General features: G+C 40.3%; 1 protein-coding gene across 3 annotated transcripts in view; it reads left to right on the forward strand.

Moving 5' to 3' along the window:
- The window catches only part of Tasp1 (Taspase 1), a 272,831-nt gene that overhangs the window by 31,262 nt on the left and 218,066 nt on the right, over positions 1 to 23,503 (forward strand). For 2 of the 3 annotated variants that reach the window (XM_068230008.1, XM_068230006.1), the window contains 3 exons: positions 11,330 to 11,409; positions 15,402 to 15,457; positions 22,074 to 22,196. In XM_068230008.1, the coding sequence (XP_068086109.1) occupies positions 11,330 to 11,409; positions 15,402 to 15,457; positions 22,074 to 22,196 (259 nt within the window). The remainder of the gene's footprint in view (positions 1 to 11,329; positions 11,410 to 15,401; positions 15,458 to 22,073; positions 22,197 to 23,503) is intronic. The other variant, XM_068230007.1, reaches the window with a different exon arrangement.

Here is a 23,503-nt window from a genome sequence, read left to right on the forward strand (position 1 = left end):
TTTCAGCTTTTTTACGCCAGTGACCGGAAGTCCTTCGCTCATTGGCCGCTTTCAAATGAAATATTGACGTTTATTAATGCAAGAAATGTGTGCGAATGTGCGATGTCTATTGAAACCTGTATATCGCGACGCGTATATCGATTGTCAATCTCTTGTTCTTGTGTGCTATGTTTGTGTTTGTTAACATCAGTCTAGTCCAGTCCAGTCTACTCGATTCTAGAGACTAGTCGCTAGATATTGAGTCCTTTTAATAATTTAGTGACAGATTTTCAATGATAACCACTAGTGACTTTTCTAGAGATTTTAGGAGCTATTTGGAGACATTTCTGACTAATTTTAATTTATCTCAATATAAATAAAATAAGAGTGCCTGTCCATTGCTCAGAATTTAAAAAGAATGATATTTCTGTACCGGTCGTGACCACAGTAACAAGGAGAAATGCACGTTTTAATAAAGTCGGGGAATAAGTCGTTACAATCTAGGCCATAAATAATTGTATTCACACTAAGTGAAATGGTAGTTTAGGGGAAGGCCTAAAATTTAATTCTCAATCCTTTTCTTGGCCTTATCGATAAATACTGCATAATTAAAGTTATATATTATTAAATTTCCTATCATGTATATCTTGTACATTTGTACCGTACCGGCTGTTATGAGAGATATTCATGAATTTGGATTTTTGTTGATAAGTCCATATCAACGCCGAGGTACGAGAAAATGGGTGAACAGAATTTAATAAAAATCGGTATGTTAAGTCGGGGAATAAGGAACTACAGCCTACGTTATAAATAATTTTATTCACCCTGTTCAAAATGGTAGTTTAGGGGAAGGTGCCGAAAATTTAATGTTTTATTAGGCCTACCTATCTTACGGTCATATCGAAAAGTACTACATAACAGAAGTTATAGAGCAATTTCTGATTATTTATGTCTTATTCAGTTTTATCATACTGAATATAATAATATTGGTGGTGATGGTGATTAAATTGTAAATATGATTATAAAATGAGAAAAAAGTCATGAAGGAACGATCGCTTGAATAGTAACACAAGAGGGAGTCATGAAGGAAAGGAGGACTTGCTTTACATTAGATGCTGTAATATCACAGAGTTGGAAGAAAACTTAATGTGAAGCTCATAAAATTGATTAACAATAACATTACATTGACCATTGTTTGTTGTGATGTGCTTTGTGTATTCTGCTATCATTTTACTGCTCCTGAATATTGTTGGGAAGTAGCTGGGGAGTTAGATCTCTCTTTTCTTTAGCATGCCATTCCTCTGGTTCATACATTTTCTGATACTACTGGTACGTAACACTCTGGATCATCATAATATTCCAGCTATTCGATCCCTACTCTGAGGCAGTGATTGGAATGAGCAGTGTGCACACTTAAATCTGCATCCGGGAGATAGTAGGTTCGAATCCCACTATCGGCAGCCCTGAAAATGGTTTTCCGTGGTTTCCCATTTTCACACCAGGCAAATGCTGGGGCTGTACCTTAATTAAGGCCACGGCCGCTTCCTTCCAACTCCTAGGCCTTTCCTATCCCACCGTCGCCATAAGACCTATCTGTGTCGGTGCGACGTAAAGCCCCTAGCAAAAAAAAAATGGAATAACTACAAACTTACCACGCTGGCGTAACAGGGGGAGAGGTGATACTCCCAGGTGGCAGGTAGGGGGTCCCAACCGGCTTGCCGGTGGACTTGAGCGGAATAAAATAGCTCTCGCGGAACATACACACATCCCCCTGTGGGTGGGGGATGCAGGCGAAGAATACACCCATGGTATCCCGGCTGTCGTAAGAGGCGACTAACGGGCGACAAAGGGATGATCGAATTAGAACCATGAGCCTACTTGTAATTAGTACCACTACGCAGGGAACACCATGAGTCGCTTTTACTTGTGCTTAGTACCAGGGTGAGTTTTACAGTACCTATGATTAGTACCACTCTATGATCGACACCATGGGTCTGTCTTGCCTATGATTAGTATCCACTATGTGAGGACACCACGGGATAGTACAAGTTCCTGTGATTAGTACACCTATGTGTGGACACCACGGGATAGTACAAGTTCCTGTGATTAGTACAGCTATGCAGAGGAATACCATAGGTTTGCGTTGCCTGTAAATGGCACTGCAATGTGAGAAACACCATAGGTCTGTGTTACATGTGCGCATTACATTACCTGTGAGTAGTACCATACTGTGTGAAATACCGTGAGTCTATGCTACTTTTGATTAGTACTGCAACATGACAAATACCATGGTTCTACTTTCTTAGCAATTAGTACCATTATGAGGGACTGATGACCTAGATTATGGACCCCTTTAGACTACAACCATCATCGATTCAGAATTGTGCTCTGAAGCAGTCCCTTGGTCAGTAATACTATTGTTTAACGCAGTTTTCTGGGAATGTGGGGCATTGCAGGTCGGATCTACTGATTGTTTTAAATTCATATTCATCCATTCATTCTTCATCATCACGTTTCGAATTCTGGTCAGTGGATGATTTCGGACTTTTAAATTGTCATTACATTTCATCTCATTTCGTACCATTAGGGGCTGATGACTTAGATGTTAAGTCCCTTTAAGCAACAGGCATCATCTTAAATGGAATAATGGCACAGCAGTGTTCGCGGCTGTCTGCGGCCTGGAACTAGCTCTGGAACTTTGAACTGTTAGATCGACACTGTAGTACTTTTCTTTAAAAGTGAGAAAATGTGCTGTTTTTCATTTTATCAAATATTTCATATGACAGCATTACTTTTAATCGTGACATTTGTACTGATGTCATTATAATGACCTATGTTGACTTCAGTTGGGAAAACTATAAGGACAGTCTTTCTAAGAATCCCATAGCAAAGCACGGGTACAACATCTACTTATTTGATACAAATAGCATTGCGCTTTGCATAATCGTGCGGGTGCTTGATGCAATATATTAATCTATGCATTTGCTAAGTAATGGCATCTATACTCCGCACGTCTTTACTTCTAAATTGACGTTTTGACCGATTTTGGCTCTGTCTGGTGGTTACGCACTGAAACATAGACATCCAACCAATCCCAAGCTGCCATTCATATTGACTTATATCGGCAGAGTGCTATCTCGAAACCTAGTTGCCGATTCTAAATTTACATTCACCACGTGGTTAACATATCTCGCTCAGCGTGTATGGTATTCGGTACGGTTCACGATCTTTTGAATTTTTCTTCAGTAATTTGTCTTATTCATATTAGTCTTTATCTTTCTAGTTTAGTAGAGTATAGTGTAATAAGCATAGCATAATTTAGTACAATACAGGTTTAATAGTTCAGTGTATAAGAATATAGCTGTAGTTTTATTTACACCCGTGTATTGGTTAGTGTACCTTGTGCGTATTTAGCACTTCTCAGTGTAATTCGGAAAAGACGTGGCAAGAAAGTGACTTTGAGATCAGTGGAGTGTTCCCTTTGTAGGCCATAACCTCCTTCCTGTGCCAGCCATAGCGGTGAGTGATGTGTTGTTATTTCCTCATTCTCTTTTATTCCTAATATATTCTCTTTTAACTGTCGGATGTTGCTAGAAAGTGTTGTTTTGTGAATTTGTTTTCAATCCAGATTCATTAGCTATTCTGAGTACGGTGTTACATTTTACCACGGTCGTATTGCATCAGCTGTTCTTGTTGCGGTAGCGCGCTGGCAACAGAGGTAAAGCGATGCTCATTTATTTTGCAAAATGTCAATTTAGAAGCTGTGCGGAGTATAAGTGCATGACCGATTCACACGTGTGGAGTGTGAGTTCATACTATTTTCGGTAGGCTTATCAGAGACTGATCATCTCACTTACTGTACATACTTCCTGTGAGGTAGTAGAGTAGCCTCGTATAGCAACAGTCGGGCTTTGAGACAATACATACATACTGAAACCGTACAGTGTCCTGTACAGCTCATTGGAATTATAGGTGCCTTTCTACTTCATTAAAATCACTCCTAAAGGTCGCGTCATTGGTAGTAGTATGGGCGATGGGGATCGAGCGGCGTCCAGCCAGAATGGAACCCGCGAAAGAGCGCCTGGAAAACAAAGGGAAGACAGAGCAGGAGCCAAGCCTCCGCGAAAATACCCTCTCAACTTGCAGAGAGAGCTAGAAGAGGACGCGATACTGGGGTAGTCAGATACGCCCCGAGGTGTGGTTTAGCTTCCCAGAGTTCCAAACTAACATAAGGAACTTCCGGTTTTTTATGCACGTGTTACGGGTGCCAACGTCGGATTTTGGCACGTAAAAATGGGATGATATTTTGATCCAGACAGAGGAAAATTATGTGAGACACACCAATGGATAGAGCTGAATTTTCTGCATTTCCCAGACTAAAAATATGTAATAATTTCTTCAGGGGGAGAAAGGAGGTCACCGAATGTCCAGATGTAACAGATTGCAAACACATGTGAATACAACAGCGTCACCCAAGCTAAGAGTCGCGCTCAAAAGATGACTCCACCCCCAAGGGACGCTAATGAATTAATCAAAAGCGGGAAGCAAATTGCATAAAAACTGCCGATCGTAGGTCCAGCACGCCTTGCTCAAATGAAAGAGGAGATAGAGGGCCACAAGATGCACTATTTAAATGTCTTCAATTCTTGGTATGAAAGGAGCTCTTGTCCTTAATGAACCGAGAACGTTTACGCCCCCAGGCTTCCGGCGGGGAAAATAATATAGGCCGGGCTGGCCATTGCAGAAGACAGTTCTTTGCGGGTCGTTGAGAAGGTACAGTGTGTCCCGTGGTGCTCCAGTTTTACAGTCCGAACCCACTGACCGCTTACTAAGAGTGTTATTGTGTCCATCGCCGCCGTGAAGTACAAAGCCTTTGTGAAGTGTAAACGGGAGGCCAAACGAGCCTAGGTGAATTGTCTCTGTGCCGCGTGTTAAACTAGTTAATTTGCGAGCATAATTCACAAACGAGTAGCGGAAGTCGGCTGGGACAGTGCCGGCTTAAATGAGTCAGTGATGTTAATTAACCGGTATCACCCAAAGTGTTACTCTGAATCAGGGTGCTCGAGTCTCGTGAGCCACCCGATCCCTGTTGTGAACGCGCCCGCCGTGATTTGAAAGACCTGCTTATTCGTGGTGTAAACTCTGGAAATAGAGGCCGTGTGACGAGTGGTGAAGTGTTACCCATTTTGGATTACTATAAGATTTCAGCTGTGAACGAGTTCCCCAGGATGTCGGACTTGTATGGACCAGGGATGAAGGACTGCACGCCCACCTCCAGCCCCGGGGTCATGCAGCACTAAACTCCACCATGGGTCTCCCGTGGAAGGAAAAACAACGGCCACCAAACAGATGAGTGATGTCCAAATCTAATTTCTTAAGCATGATAATGTAACCGGGGATAGGATTAGCTTTCTTTTGTAAATATCAAAATGTTGTAAGATAATGCATGTCCTAATATGGAAATTTTATTGATCTTTATAATGTTGAAGTAAATTCAAGGGAGCTGAATTCCCGGACGACCCATTTTTTTTCTTAATGATTAGCTTATCGTGAGGGTTATATTTTTAGTAATATGTAGAATGTCCTAGCAAATATGGGAACAAGGTTAGGAGAATATTTGAGTTCCCCTTAGGGGTGGCAGGAACAATAATGCTGGCGAGCAGGGAAAACCATGTCAAAATGTTGTTAGTTACTGTCCCACGTGGCTATCGTGTATGCCGGGGAAACTCGTGAGTCAGTCAGACAATGCATGCCTAGCTTACACATATAATCAGTGCATGTACAGGAAGAGAGAAGAAATCCCGACCGGGAGAGGTATATGCTGTGTTATTTAGGTAGTTGTGAGGGACCATGTGCGAGTTTCCCTTGATTTTTGATTAATTGGCCAGAATTGTCTGAAGTGTTTTTTTTTTCTTTATTTAATCCATAGCCGGGGTGAGACACGGAGGCAGGAGTCCCTAATCTTTGGTCAGAAGATTTAAATATATGTATATTTCCTGTGCGAGGAGCGAGGAGTATGGAAAAGGTTGACTGAGGAGTCATATGAGCCCTATGCCCAAGGAAAGAAGATACGCGATATAAGACGTAATGAGAGGGCCGAATGCCCGAGGAATTTACGATGAGATGAGTTAGAAGTGATCGTGCCCACAGTCGGCGTTCAGCGGTAATAATGAGAAGGGAGAGAATAAAAGTGTATTTCTTGGGAACTCAGCGATAAGATGATATAAACAAATGAAATGGGCCAGGGATATGTGCCCTGGCTGGCCATGGTAATTGAGAGGGGTCAAGAATCTGCCGTGGCTAATGAATGAGTGATGGCTGGAGTAGCGAATGACCTTCCCTTCTTTTTTTTTTGTGAGTGTCTGCTCCTCGCCCCTCACGACAGAGCTGGTCCCGCTATGCTATTATAGTTAAGGTTTGAGGCTATGGGCCTCCCCCGTAAGTTACTGTTGTTTAACTGGTTCAACTAAAACACTGTAGAAATAATTTATATATTTTCTCTTGAGTTATTTGTTTGTTTTAATCTTGTCAATCTTATGTTAATTTTAAGGACACTTCCTCTAAAGCATTACTTTGTCAATTTTATACATTTTTCATCTAAACAGTGTTATGTGGCTGAAGATGTTGATAATATACGAAACATGTACCACTTTTGACCATTAAAAATTGCCTTAAGCAATCATTGTATCGACTAGGTGGAAAATAAATACTTAATTGTGAATGATAATATCACGCTGATTTAGAAGGTAATTAATAAACGAGTAGGGATCTCCCCCAAATATCCGGTAATATGAGACTGTAGCTAGTCTAGGGATTCAGGAATCCACAGTACCTCTCGGTTGGGAGTTGGCCAGTTCGACCCTGGATCAGGATGGCGCCCTTGAGCGAGCTGCCCCAAGCTTGTGCCTTGGGCCGGAGACAGTGATAACCATGCTGTTTCTTTCTAGGAATGGCTCTCCTTTATGCATGAAGTGTGTGTGTATATATATATATATATATATATATATATATATATATATCTGTGTATGTTTAGTAATTAATGTGTATATATATTTTTGAGTTCAAACAGAACCTTTGTACAACGTTGTGTGGTCTTGGTGATAGATGAGGAAGTCCGGGGTTTAGCTAAATGGTATGTGTGTTTGTCTGTGTATTATGCAAATGTTTCTTTGAATATGGTAATTATGTAGCGTAGGCCCCGGTTATTTTCGTGCTAAGAACAGGAAGTAAAATGTGAGTAGGGACATCAGATCATCTCACGGTGTGATCGACAGAATAATATAAAATGTCATGAACGGTATGAACTAATGAGGAAAGATGAACGATAGAAATCGCAAAACCTCAATTACACCGTTATGCAGATGACGCCCATGGGCAATTCATATTTTAAAGTGATCATTATTTTCTTTTCCTCCCATATGCGGAGAGTTCATTGTATAGAGTTGTATCAATTTCTTTAATATGTCATATTTGAATAAATTAGTATTCGTAACCCCTATTTTATGTAACCCCTATTTTATGATTCTTGTCATTTGTAGCAGTGCCAAGCAGTATCCAGTAGGCATTTGAACGAACCCAGAGATCCTACTTTCATATTATATACATAAGGCTCCATCTTAAGTAGTTGTTTCTTTTTTTTCTTTCTTTCAAACGTACCACTCCCCAAGTACTCATGCTGCCGGGCCAGCACAGAAAGTAGAAAGGGGAGCGGTTCGAAGCTCGTTAAGCAATTCGACCCGCTTTTCAATCCAATCTCATCCGTAGGTGTTTACCCCGTTACGTGGAGGCATTCTTATGCGTGGGTCATCTATTCGAGGCCCGGAAGGGTGTAATACATACATTATCATTATAGACTGTTATGATTTCAGCGTTCAGTCTGCAAGCCTCTGTGAATTTACTAAACATCGCCACAATCCTCGATTTGCAACTAGTGTTGTGGCCTCATTCAGTTCTATACCTCTTACCTCTAAATCGTTAGAAACAGAGTCTAACCATCGTCGTCTTGGTCTACCTCTACTTCTCTTACCCTCCATAACAGAGTACATTATTCTCCTAGGTAACCTATCCTCCTCCATTTGCCTCACATGACCCCACCACTGAAGCCGGTTTATGCGTACAGCTTCATCTATCGAGTTCATTCCTAAATTAGCCTTTATATCCTCATTCCGAGTACCCTCCTGCCATTGTTCCCACCTGTTTGTACCAGCAACCATTCTTGCTACTTTCATGTCTGTTACTTCTAACTTATGAATAAGATATCCTGAGTCCACCCAGCTTTCGCTCCCGTAAAGCAAAGTTGGTCTGAAAACAGACCGATGTAAAGATAGTTTCGTCTGGGAGCTGACTTCCTTCTTACAGAATACTGTTAATCGCAACTGCGAGCTCACTGCATTAGCTTTATTACACCTTGATTCAATCTCACTTACTATATTATCATCCTGGGAGAACACACAACCTAAATACTTGAAATTATCGACCTATTCTAGCTTTGTATCACCCATCTGACATTCAGTTTTATTGAATTTCTTACCTACTGACATCAATTTAGTCTTCGGGAGGCTAATTTTCATACCATACTCATTGCACCTATTTTCAAGTTCCAAGATATTAGACTGCAGGCTTTCGGCACAATCTGCCATTAAGACTAAGTCGTCAGCATAGGCCAGACTGCTTACTACATTTCCACCTAACTGAATCTCTCCCTGCCATTTTATACCCTTCAGCAGATGATCCATGTAAACTACGAACTCCAAAGTTGAAAGATTACAGCCTTGCCTAACCCCTGTAAGTAGCCTGAACCAAGAACTCATTCTCAATTCTCACTGAAGCCCAATTGTCAAAATAAATGCCTTTGATTGATTTTAATAATCTACCTTGAATTCCATAGTCCCCCAGTATAGCGAACATCTTTTCCCTCGGTACCCTGTCATATGCTTTCTCTAGATCTACGAAACATAAACACAACTGCCTATTCCTCTCGTAGCATTTTTCAGTTACCTGGCGCATACTGAAAATCTGATCCCGACAGCCTCTCTGTGGTCTGAAACCACACTGGTTTTCATCCAACTTCCTCTCAACGACTGATCGCCCTGCCTTCCAAGATGCCAGTGAATACTTTGCCTGGTATACTAATCAATGAGATACCTCGATAGTTGTTGCAATCCTTCCTGTTCCCTTGCTTATAGATAGGTGCAATTACTGCTTTTGTCCAATCTGAAAGTACCTTACCAACATTCCATGCTAATTTTACTACTCTATGAAGCCATTTCATCCCTGTCTTCCCACTATACTTCACCATTTCAGGTCTAATTTCATCTATTCCTGCTGCCTTATGACAATGGAGTTTATTTACTATCCTTTCCACTTTCTCAAGCATAATTTCACCAACATCATTTTTCTCCTCCCCATGAGCTTGGCTGTTCGCAACACCACCAGGATGATTTCCTTTTACATTGAGAAGATGTTCAAAATATTCCCCCCACCTCTCCAGTGATTCTCTGGGATCTATTATGAGTTCACCTGAATTACTCAAAACATTGTTCATTTCCTTTTTCCCCTCCCTTCCTAAGATTCTTTATTACTGTCCAGAAAGGTTTCCCTGCTGCTTGACCTAGCCTTTCCAGGTTATTACCAAAATCTTCCCACAACTTCTTTTTGGATTTAACAACTATTTGTTTCGCTCTGTTTCTTTCATCTACTTACAAATCCCTGTCTACCTCGGTCCTTGTTTGGAGCCATTTCTGATAAGCCTTCGCTTTATTTTTACAAGCTGCTCTCACTTCATCATTCCACCAAGATGTTTGCCTTTTCCCATCTTTACACACAGTTGTTCCTAGGCATTCCCTTACTGTTTCTACTACAGCATCCCTGTATGCCACCCATTCACTTTCTATATCCTGAACCTGCTTACTGTCTACTGTTAGAAACTTTTCACTAATCATATCCATGTACTTCTGTCTAATTTCCTCGTCCTGGAGATTTTCTACCCTTTTTCTTTTGCAGACAGATTTCACTTTTTCTACCGTAGGCCTAGAGATACTTGGTTCACTACAGATCAGATAATGGTTTGTATCAGCGAAGAATCCCCGGAAAACTTGTACATTCCTAACAGATTTCCTGAATTCAAAGTTGGTTAAGATATAGTCTATTATGGATCTGGTACCTCTAGCCTCCCATGTGTAGCAGTGAATAGCCTTTTGCTTGAAGAAAGTATTAGTAACACTAAACCCATACTAGCACAGAAGTCCAGCAAACGCTTCCCATTCCCATTAGCTTCCATATCTTCCCCACATTTACCAATCACCCTTTCGTATCCTTCAGTTCTATTCCCAACTCTTGCATTGAAATTGGCCATTAGCACTATTCTATACTTGCTCTTGACTCTGACCACGATGTCACTCAATGCTTCATAAAACTTGTCAACTTCATGCTCATCTGCACCCTCACATGGTGAATACACGGAGACAATTCTATTCCTAATTCCTCCCACTGACAAATCTACCCACATCATTCGCTCATTTACGTGCCTAACCGAAACTATGTTGCGTGCAATGGTATTCCCTATCGCAGACTCTGCCCTTCCCTTTCTAACACCCGTCAAGTACACTTTATAATCTCCTATCTCTTCCTCGTCATCTCCCCTTATGTGAATATCACTTACTCCTAGCACATCCAGATGCATCCTCTTTGCTGACTCAGCCAGTTCTACTTTCTTTCTTCCGTAAGCCCCATTAATATTGATAGCTCCCTATAAATTCCATTTTGTTCGCTAAGTTGTTTCCAAGGAGTCCCTCGCCTGTCAAATGGAAGTGGGACACCGTTACTCCCATAGGTCCGAGGCCTGCTTAAAATGTTCTGAGCTTGGTAAATTCATGAAGCAGGATGCTACCGTACTTGCACATAGTCCAAGTGAGGATCTCTCCTGTAACGGGTTATGGACCACTGGTGGATTGTATAATCCTAGCCGCTGAGCACAAGGAGGGCCATGACTCAGAATATGTCCGAGATGCCCACTCCCATTGCATAGCAACTGGTACCCCCGAACTTTCAGGACCACTTACTAGGACGTGACTACAGTAACCCACACCATATATATATATCATAGAACTGTTTGCACAAGACATGTAGAACAAGCAGTTTTGACCAATCATCTCCTGATTTCTGCTAATTTTTCCTGATTTCCTATCAAAATCTCCTGATTTTTGGTTTTGTAAAGTTGGCAGGTATGCATTAAAAATGACCACCCCTGGCGCAGTTGTGGACTGCCTTGAAGATGTCATCTATAATAAAAATTGCATCCTGAAATCAATTTCAGGTTTATTTCTGTAACCAATAACGACACATCTTTCAGTTTTTTAGTTGGCGAAGGTGCACGTCTTGAAGCTGTCCAGGCTGGAATTCCTACAATACCTCCTGAGGAGATGATCTCACGTAAGTACTTCAGTTAATAATGATATGTTTTATTTATTCAGGCAATGTTCGGGGTGTACTCCCTTTCTTACACTTAACCAGTCTTAACCTAGAATACCGTTAATAATACCTACTGATGACAATAATATGAAAACAATATTAACAATCATAACAGTAATAGTAAAAGTAATGACACGTAAAAAAAAATCATATCATGTATATAATACACATCGTACATAGAGTACATCAAAAATATATGAATAATGAGTACTATAACTACTACTTAAGAGAAAGTTTAGGAAATATATACATTTCAACAGTATATATCCTTTAATTGAGAGGTGAGGAGAGGAAGATGATCTGTGAAAGGAAGAGGGAAATAATGAGGAGGCGATAGGAGGGGGTGTTTTCAGGTCATAACTTGCATGTTTACCTAGTATTTTGACACAGGCATGTCGGATATGCTTCTGACGTCCACTGGTAAGAGATTGCATTGTCGGGCTGCGGTAACGGTGAATGATTTTGTGCAGAAGGAATAAACACATGGTGCTGCAGAATCGGGTATTTTTGTTATGGTCTGTGGAGAGGAGCTTGATGTGATCACAGAGATAATAATAATAATAATAATAATAATAATATACATATTCCTAAACCTTGTCCTGTTTCTCTACTTTTTAGATATGAAGTGAGATGTATCTTTGTAGCAAGTTTTTATGACAGGGTGAAACCTGACGTCAGCGCGTAGCCACTAGTGATGTAACCTTACATTACTAATTTTACATGTATTGAAAAGGTGGAACCATTACATAATTGTAGCCAACCCTTGTCAAGTAGTTCCAAGGGGTCTGCTTGAGATAAACGTCTCCATCTGACGGACGAATCACCATCACTCCATATGAACAGTGTGGAGAGGTTTGGAATTTAATCCAGGCTTTTGGCACGCGATCTAGTGATTGTAAATTGTTTGCAATCACCTGTCATACCCTTCCGGCCAAAATTCTGATAGTGAAATATTTTTCGATCACGGGACTTGAACCGGCTAACCACGGTGTCAGAACAGCCTTAACGATTATGGCCACCAAGCGGGCTTATGCCAGGCTGTAATGTAGATAGATAAATAAATGTCTTTATTGGCGTCGTTAAGGCCATAAGGCCTTCTCTTACACTAGAGCAATTATTGTACATAGAATCAAAGTTAACACTACCGTAATTAATACTAAGTATAGCACAGTTAAACACAATCTAAATACAAAACCAGAAATAAAATTCTGCCCCAGTGAGATATACATAGTTACAACAACAGTAATAATAATAATAATAATAATAATAATAATAATAATAATAATAGCAATATTAATAATAGGTAGTGGTAAATACACTAGCACAGTCAGTAAAAGACTAGAAATGCACATTCGTATCCTGCTGTACCTCTTAACGCTCTTTTAAATGACCTTATGGTTGGTATTTCTCTGACGTCATCCGGTAAACGATTCCATTCTCGGACGGCAAACACAGAAAATGAGTTATATGTGGCAGTTTGATGGTGAGGAATGACGAGCAGGTTTGATGTTTGAGCCCGTGTATCTCTGTTATGCACATTTGAGAAATAATGAAAACACAAAGAAAGGTAAGATAGGGAAGATGAAGTAAGGACTCGGTGGAAGAGGACAGAGTATGACGATTACGGCGAACGTGGAGTCGCGACCACTCTAGTTGTAGGAAAAATGATGACACATGGTCATATTTTCTTAGATTGCATGTACATACCTCACACATGAATTTTGAGCGCGTTGTAGCCTTAGAGACAACAGTGGCCTCACATCATTGAAAACAACATCGTAATAGTCGAAATGTAGCATTACAAGAGCCTCGATTAATTTCTGCTAAAGTTTTATTGGAAATATATATTTATATAAAGAATGAAGAGCAGAGAAAACATTTTGGCAGATAAGTAAGATATGTCCAGACCAAGTCATGCGTTCGTCCATGATAACGCCGAGGTTTTCACTTGTGGTACAAAAGGAATAATTGTAACATTCTGAAGGATTACTCTTGGCAATGGACGTTTGTTAATACTTGTCATTTGATTTTGATGGCCAAGAAGGATTACTTGTGACTTTGTAGGGTTCAACTGCAGGCCGTGGGGAGCAGGCCATTCACTAACAGTCTGTAAGTCAATGTTTAGTAAGTCTATATTTTCCTAAAGGTCTTGTGCTGTAGAGACTGTGTAGAGTTGAAGGTCATTAGCGAACATGTGGTATTTGCAATCTCTTAAATTCGATGATATGTCATTCACAAATAGTGTGAAAAGAAGAGGTCCAAGTACAGACCCTTAAGGGACTCCTCTATTCATGTGGCGCCACGAGGAAACGATTCCATTTTTACCTTTCACACATTGTTGATGTCCGTGATGATAGGAATGCATCCAAGCAATTGTACTCTGAGAAAAATGTAGAGCCTTCAGTTTTACAAGTAATGTCAGTGTCTACACTGTCAGAAGCTTTACTGTAATCTAGTAGTACTAGAACCATGACTCTTCCTGTGCCTATTTCTTGTTGAACGTGGGCTATCACGATCACAGAGAAAGTCTGAGTTTTCTGGCAAACCACCTTCAAAGCGCTAATTCAACCAGGTAAACTACACATCCTAACATTAGAACTAGATCGACAAAAGTTGACTGATACCAGGCGTAGACTACACAAATTACAACTAACAACTCTCATTATTGTTCCGCTAGGCATACAATCTCAAGGATAATATAATAAAACCACCTATTCAATACTTTCCACTTTTAATGTGGTTTGAATCTACATGAATTTATGTAGACTTATCAGGTCAGGTACGTGTTTCACCCGTTATTTGGGCATCTTCAGCCTGTAGACAACCTTTAGGTCAAAATTTGGGACCTTTTTAACCATATATGGTATACAAACGTTAATAATCTCTTAAGACTAACATGCTAGGATAATAATTTAAAAAATGTGAGCAAAACATAACTGTGGGTAACTAATTAATGGTGTTTTAACACAATTAAAACCTGTCAGTCCTATTCTATCTAACTTAACATAATATGGATCTTCTTCCTCTATCATAAGTTTTGAGTAACTAATATCAGAATGTATTGACAACAAGTGGAGATTTAGAACTGATTGTTAGTTGTAGGCTGGTGAAGATTGTTGTGAATGAAAATATAAAATTTAAATTAACGGTGTTTTTTTCTCAGTTAAAACTTGTCAGTCTTGTTCTATTTAACTTAAAAATATGTTCGAAACTAAAATGGATCTTCTTCCTCTAACATAAGTCTTGAGAAAAGAGGATTTTGATACTGGGGCTTATTTGACCCACATATTTCATTTTAAGTTCTTGACGTAACTAATGTTGAAATGTGTTGTCAAACACTAGTGGAGATTTAAAACTGATTGTTATATATGGACTGGTCAAGAACGTTGTTTTGAATGAAACTGTAAGCGTCTTGACTTCGGGTCTTATGTAACAACAAGGAATTGTAAAAAGTATAATATTAGGCTGTTTCTTAGTTTTAGGCTGCAGCTTAATTGAGAAGGAACATCCTAGACACTTGATACAGTCTTGTTTGAATATCATTACCGTTGATGTGTTGCTTGGTCTTTGGGAGTTAGTGCACTGTTACAGATAATTGCCTCAGAAATATTAGAAAAGAGACCGCTCAGTCAAAAGGTAAATATTTGGGAGGTGAAGCACTGTGTGGCCCATCAGGATCTATTAGCAGCAGGGATGCTCACCCTGGAGGAGATTGTACAGTGAAGGGCTGGACGAGAATTAATCCCACATGGTCCATAGTCAGCCAAAATGAAGGAATAATAATAATATTTGTGACGAGCTTTTAGGAGAAATCCTAAATAATTCCCCATTTCAGTCTTAGTAAATGCATGCACTTGTGGTGAATTAGAGTTTAATTTCACAGTACACAGGTGTTGCCAAGTTCCTACAACTTGTAATCAAACTCAATAATGGATTATTTTCTTATGTTTCAGCTCGAGCAGACAAACTCCATCATAAATGTCGGAAAGAGGTCCATAAATTTAACCAGGTAACTATATTGTTCTTGTGGTGGTATTCTTCTTCTTCTTCTTCTTCTTTTATGACCACATAGGATCACTTTAGTCAGTCCGTCGTTCAGGTCTCTTTGAAGGGATTGTTCGGGCTTTGCGGTCCTCCCAGTACTTCTTCAGACGCTCTGATCTTCGTGCCCTTTCCTCAGTTGAAAATGTGCGTGTTGTTGGTTTGTTTTGTGTAAGGGTAAAGCGGAGGTTTGTATTCTTGAGTTTTGTATTCAATTTTATCTTATTTGTGGTGTCTTCTGTTGTAAGGCCTATTTCCTTCAAATCCATTTACATCCTGTTGTGGTATTTTTTGAGACGAGATTGTGTTGTACTAGTTGTTTCAGAAGTCTCGAATCCTGCATCCTCATGATGTGTCCAAAGAATCCCAGTCTCCTTTTACGCATAGTATCTGTAATGGGTTCTAGCTCTTTGTACACGATTTTGTTAGGTATTAACCGCCACTGTCCATCTTTCTGGTATTTTTTGTTGATGCAGGTTCTTCCAGTCCTCCTTTCAATTTTCTGAAGTCTGTCAGTCTTTGATTGTTTATTCATTGCTGTACGTGACACCGATACAGATAGGGCTCGTGATGACGATGGAATAATAAAGGGTTAGGAGTGGGAAGGAAGCAGCCGCGCCCTTAACAGCTTGATGCCGACCTCTATTCGTCTCATAGACCCCCTTTTCTTCACACGCTCCCGAGCTTCTGCAGGCCTAACTTCATTTTGCTCTAGCTTGTAAAGTTTTCAAGTTGCCCAGATGGAAATGGTATATCTCAACCTTCCTTGTATGTATGAATCACCCGAAATCAGTTTCTATTTTCTTTTCTAAAGTGTTTGAAATAGTTCTTTCTGACTGAGAGCATGTAGGTTTAAATTTCTGCTGCATTCCAGCGGTTATATGTTTCAATACAGGATGTTTCCTTATGTAGATTGTTGGTAAAAATTGTCATCTCTTCACTGACGTGAATGTTAACTTCCTATAAATCTTTCAATGCCTTGCAACCTCTTGAATAAAATGAAAATCCACAGCCTGTTTCCTGTCATTCGACTAGGTTAGGAATGGAATGAATGACGCCCCCATCTAGCGGCGAGGATAGGAATTGTGTCGGCTGCTGAAGCCTCTGACTGACAGATGAAATGAAATGGTAATGGAGAGTGTTACTGGAATGAAAGATGACAGGGAAAGCTGAAGTACCCGGAGAAAAACATGTCTCACCTCCGCTTTGTCCAGCACAAATCTCGCATGGAGTGACCCAGCGGTGAGAGGCCAACAGGCTCCTTGTCTTGAAACCTCTTACGAATCGTATTTACTTAACTCTGTGTCACTTTGAAATACGATATTGTATGGCGCAGAAGGATGGCACGGTGCACTTTGAATGAAAGAGAAGGCATTAAATTTAATAAATCTGATGATACCAGGACTATACCAGACTGAATACATAACACAAGGAATGGGAGGGCGCGACCAAGTAATGGACGACATACACTCTAAGGTATATGCCCTCATTCTCATGAACTAATCGTCCCATTAACCTGGAATTTGTGTTAATGAATCTTTGAACTATTGTTCCCGGTTCTTCCGCTCAACGTTCCCGAAGCAGCGATGACCTTAGTTTTCATTTCATTGTGAATCAACCGAGGCAGATACAAGAACGTCACTTTCATTCCGTACAGAATATGGGAGGGCTCCTCCCCATTACCACACCATAAGGTAAATATAGAGTTACATTCTTTTCAGTCTCTACAGGAAACATCTGAAAATAATCTGAGCTAAACTGTTGAAACGGTAAATTTTTAAAGAGATCACTGCATTCTCGTGGTGCTCACGTGTGAATCGCCTCCATCCGCTTGGTGAAGCAGCACTCAAATGTTCTGCATCACTGACTGGTTAATTAAGGTACGGCCCCAGCATTTGCCTGGTGTGAAAATGGGAGGCCATGGAAAACCACTCCCAGGGCTGCCAACAGTGGGCTCCCAAATACGAGCTGACAGCTGCGCGGCCAACTCACTCGGTAACACAAACAAGTCTTCAAATCCCTACATACATACATTGGGACTGCCTAGCTGATGACTCCCCGTCAAAACTTAAGAAACGAGATTTCCACTTGTGGAGCAGCAGGTTTGCTCTGCCTACATCAAAAACGAGGAAAATGACAGAACAAAATGTTCAGGTATATTCTGTGATTTCGTGATTTGTCAACACAACTTCCACTCATTTTGAGTATTTCCTTTTTATTCTGTAAAGGAGCAAAGGCGTAGCAGAGTTTCCCCAGCTCCTTGGGAGTTGTCTGTTGCTTACAATGAGAGGGATTTAGGAGAGGGTGAAGATTGGAGTTGAAGGCCTGCTTCCTAACATCTCATAATTGATGGGGAACTGATAATCATTCATAAGCAACGAAAATAGCAAACGTCCTAGAAGCCACAGCAGGTGGATAATAGGAACACACACGTAAGTGGATAAGGACGAAGAGAGAAGGGTGTGTGTGTCTGTCTCTCTCTCTCTCTCTCTGGCTTTGTCAGGTGGGCGGGTATCCTTGTCTCCTCTTCCTACTCTTAACCTGTCATTGCGTGTGTTTCTGCTTATCACTCATTCAAGGTGTTAAGGTCTCCTGACCTTCAGTCATTGTGATGATTGCAGAAATGATGTGAGCACCCCAGATTTCCATGCACTATCAAATCTCAAAATATGCATGAATTCATGCACTATCATGTGGCAAAACATGCACAATAAACTGGAAAATATGCACTAACAAAATTGAGTTCAACATTGTTATATTTTCACTTCCTTTTGAAACATTGTACAAAACTAATTTCTCCATATTTTCTTCATTTAAGTTCATTCGTTTATCTGACAGAACATCCCTGAACACAGAAAACGATCTTTATACGTCACAAGAAGTGAAATGAAGACATTTAGGACGAGGTATATCTGAAGTTATCTCTTTTCAAAAATTAACTTAGAAATGCCTTTCCTCAATCCATTTAGACACAAGGTCTCTTCGTAGACAGGTGGCATGACACCAACACTTCACAGCACAGTCCAGCACTAAATTACAAGCGTGCTGCTTTCCAACTCGCTTCTTTCCTCAATTATTTTGGCCTCAGATGTGTGAACAGTGGGAGTTTGGGATAGGATTCAGTGCAAAACCGAGGTTTGTAAGCTGCTATCTCAGTATCGCGGTCTCACAGTAGTGTGATTCAAGTTTTGATTTCTTCGTCTAACATAGACGACACAAAAAAAAGAATTAGCCGTCATTTAGTAGTGCAAAATTCAGGGTTCAGTTTTTACTGCGACACCACATTTCCAAGGATTAGAGTGGTCGATGCGGAGTCTTCCCTCTTATGTTAATGTTAACTCAAACAACAGATAAGAAAGTGGGCTAACTGGATTATAGCACCTCCATGCATCTAACTTCGGTTGTCAAGTATGGTCCCAAATTCTGCAAACCCATGTTCATAAGAGACACTTTTTAAAAAAATTTTTTTTAATTAATTCATTTATTTATCGTATGGCAAGTGTACAAAAGAAAGAGAAAATTTACAATATATACAAGGACAACAATGTTGGTGGCGTTCACATTTACAAATTAATGTCCAGTTGCTGTAGCCATTCTAAGAAGGGGGGTGTAGCAGTGATGACATCTTGGGCTGGTTCATCATACTTCCTCAGAGTGCACTCCTCAGTAATGTGCTGCACTGACAGGAAAGGGGCTCCACAGTCACAGGCAGGGGATTCTCGAAGTCTCGACTTATGTAGCAAGGCATTACATCTAGCGTGGCCTGTTCTTAAATGGTTGAGTTTAGACCATTGGTGTCTCTTCAGATGAAATCCTGGGAGTCCAGTTGTGGGGTCTTGGATGCCTTGGTGTTACACATGTGCAGAGCTCCAGCTTTGACGAAAGGCACTATCACTCAAATTCAAAATTTTCAAGATATGCATTGTACGTAAATTTTCCCCCATAAAGGCCAAAACATGCAAACATGCGCCGAAAAAGTACGGTTGTTTGGAATTGATTAGGCATAAAACGAATATCTGCAAAGTTATAATACCAATATAAATGGTCCGTTATTGGACATTATAAATTTTCCAGCTAGCTCATTCTTGGTTGCCAGCGTTTCGCCCTCGTGTGCTAGGGTGGGCTCATCAGTTCGTACCTAGCACACCTACCAATACGCTGGCTAGTGCATACCATGGAGGCCACTGCGTAGGCTAACTGGAGCCACCGGCAGTGCCAATGCCAACGCAGTGGCCTCCACGGTATGCACTAGCCAGCGTATTGGTAGGTGTGCTAGGTACCAACTGATGAGCCCACCCTAGCACACGAGGGCGAAACGCTGGCAACCAAGAATGAGCTAGCTGGAAAATTTATAATGTCCAATAACGGACCATTTATATTGGTATTATAAATTTGCTCATTCAGGACAAATATTTCAGATTCCCTATGGGAATCAACATCTATATTATCTGCAAAGTTTCCGAAGTGTAAGCAGCTTATTGAGGAATGTGCATTTGCATAGAAATCCGGTCTCTAGTGATCACTGATATATCTTACACTGTTCTAAGCTATAATCCAAAGATCGAACATTTTTCAGTATATTTAATTAAGATCTTATTGTATTCCAATGACCATCCTGAGCTGTGCCTTGAGTGCTGACAAGTACACGTGTCACTGGTACCTGCATCTTGTTGCCTGCTCTTGTGCCACAAAATCACTGACACTGGACTCTGGATGACTGGAGAAAATTCTAACTGCTAGTTCATCACATGGCCAAGTGCGTGTGTGTGGAAACAGGCCGGTGCAGTCCCTGGTGTTTGGATGTTATTGGTAGCTATCATCATGCACTGACATCACTAGTGACGGCCACTTCCAACACGACTGACTATTACTTGTCTAAATAATACAAAATAACCACAAGATCTTGATATCTACATAAAGCTAAGATACTGAGGATTGTCATCCGAACACGGAATTGCATACATTTGTTGACTAGAAAAATGTACAGTGTGTTCGAAAAGTGTAATTTCTAAATTCAAAATAATAATAATAAAACTTTTCAATCATATGTGCACAAAACTGCAACATGTTACAAACAAACTGAGATATACAGATTGGCAATAATGTATCTGTAATGACTAGAAAAAATTTCATCATTGTGAGAGGTATATTCTTAAAAACATTAGGGAAAATGTATTAGTGTGACCTTAGACCGCGTTGTTATGGTAGGTTGCTTTATGTGAGGTTCGTCATCACTTTCACTTTCCGATAGTTGATGCGAAGAAATAGCTGATATCATAATCATCATCAATGTCTCACTTCAGTCGCCCGGGCGTGGTTAACAAGCCTCCTCCACTCCTTTCTGTCCTTCCACTTTTTCTGCTCCATTACCTCCATCACATCCAGTCCAGCTTTTCTAATTTCCTTCCAAATCTGATCCATCCACCTTCTCTTCGGTCTTCCAACTGGTCTCTTTCCCTTAACTTCTCTTTCCAATTCCCTTCTTGATACCCGTTCCTTTCCCATTCTTTTTACTTGTCCGAACCATCTCAGTCTTGCTTTCTGTATGTTCTCTACTAATGGTTCTATATTTAACTGTTCTCTGATTTTAATATTTTGAATTCTATCTCTTCTTGTCTTTTTAACCGATGTTCTTAAAAATTTCATTTCTATTGCTTGGATCTTACTATCTTTTCTCATATTAGTTACCAGCGTTTCTAGTCCGTATGTTACAATTGGTATGAAATACTGTTTATATAATGTTAATTTCGTACTCTTGGGTACTGCTAGCTGATAAACATTCCAAATTGACTCGGAATCTGTCGGTTCATTCTCAATAACCTGAAAGTCAGATCCGCCACTTTCATCTTCCAACAAATTTTGCACTGCTTCATTACCAGTTTTCTGTAATGAAGTGACAACACTGTACTAAAATTCAGTCAAATAACAATATATATACAGAAATAAATAAATAAGAAATAAATAATAACGAAAAACCACGAGATAAAATGAAATAGAGTAGCAAAGTGGGCCCATGAAAGTTTATTTACAAACACTACAGAAATAGCGCTCAAACAGATTGTTGGTAAACGCACTAATTTATTCCTCTGAAATTGCACCCAAAGAGGTTGTAAATGTGAATGAGATTGAACTCCCGGCTGCTGTGGACATCGAGAATTACATGATGACATCTGTTGAAGAAATGAGGGAATTACGAGAAGAAATACGAACATGTCGAATATTGGGAGGTGTGCTAAGTCCCAACTGACGATCCCAATTTAGCACACGAGGCCGAAACGCAGGCAACCAAGAATGGGTTAGCTGGAAAATTTATAATGTCCAATGACCATTATATTGGTATTATTCAACAGTTGCCAGTTGCCATATAACCTTGGGGTGAATCAAATGTGTTGTTTGACTTGGACAAGCAAGTTTGTCATCTTGTGGTATGAGATAGTCCACCTCTTGAAATAGATGTCTCGCCAAGTGGTCTGCTCAGTGGTCATAATGTAATGTGCAAGTTCATAAAGAATGTTTTATTTGTTGTCATTCGCAACAATTGCTTTTCTGAAACGCACACTTTTTTTATGTGTTTATAACTTGAGTTACAGAAAAAGAACAGCAAGTTCGACACGGTGGGTGCCGTCTGCATTGATTCGTACGGCCGAGTGGCGGCAGCGTGTTCGAGCGGAGGAATCACGCTCAAAGTACGAGGTCGAGTCGGACAGGTGAGTGCTCTGGAGGTTTCCAGATCCTTGACAGTGATTTACTGAACTTTGCAGAGCTAGGACCTGCTAACAAGTCAGTGCAGTGTTATTGTTGTCCATCACATTTCTGGCTTACCTCCTATTCTGTGAGGACAACTCAAAATTTAGAATCCTGCTAAATTCGTTCCAGAAACACACTAAAAGCGGGGGGGGGGAGGATGACGATGGATGTGGAAAAACGATAAATGCGGTTGACATAAAAAATAGGGGGAAAACAAAATAATATAATACGAGTACTGTATTTGGGAATTTTCGTCGTGTAAATATAATAATAATGGAGTGTGGCCTCCGGAGCCGGGTGCAGGTCTTCTGAGTTGTCGCGTGACAGGTGATCTACGCACTTATGAAAATGCGGCCCTACCTAAGATGAATCTTAATGCGTAAGGCGGCTCACACACACAGCCACCCGCACCGTCAGAATTAACCGATGAATGTTAAAATCCCCGACCGGATCAAGACCCCTTCAACATGCCATGGAGCTGGACATGCTTTTACTATACATAACGGTATCAAAATATTGCAACCATGATATGCGCAACGAAAATGAAGAGCGTGACTTCTGTGTCGTTTCGTTTCGCTTTTCTTTACGTCTCGTAATAACTGAAAACTTTGAAGTTAAGTTCTGTTATTGCAAAGGAATGGTATACGTTGATATTACTGCGATAACCTGTAATTTGGTTAAGATTCCGTAGACCCTTCGCAAACAATAGGTTAGAGATCGCACATGGTGCGGGCGGACAATGTTACAGAGGTTAGAAATTCTCAGACGATGTCACAGCGGGCTATGCGATGCTGCCAACTTTGTTTCAATACCAGGTTAGTGAAAAGATTATTGGTCTGGCTTGGTTAGGTCCGGCTTGTAACAAGACAGTTGGGCAGGGGACAACAAAGTGGTCAACAGGCCTTTCTATAAGGTACAACACGATTAATAACCCTGTGACTACCGTATTTACTCACGTATTAGACCCCCTTTTTTCCCCACTTTTACAGCCAAAAATAGTAAAGTGACGTCCAATATGCAATAACCTCAAATTTTTGCAGTGAACACATGACTTCTAGGCTATAAACAGCTATAAATTTTACATATAAACATTCTACACTATTCTTTTACAAACTTATGAATGTATTCGCGTTATACTGGTTATTTTCATTGGAAGACATTATTTCTAAGTGTAAAAAAAGACAGTAAATGGTGACTTTTACGTGTACAGTGAAACCTCGATTATCCATTCCCGGAATATGCGTTCAAATTACGTGGTCCCGCGAGC

Source organism: Anabrus simplex, chromosome 13 (assembly GCF_040414725.1).
Source record: "Anabrus simplex isolate iqAnaSimp1 chromosome 13, ASM4041472v1, whole genome shotgun sequence".
Lineage (NCBI taxonomy): Eukaryota > Metazoa > Arthropoda > Insecta > Orthoptera > Tettigoniidae > Anabrus > Anabrus simplex.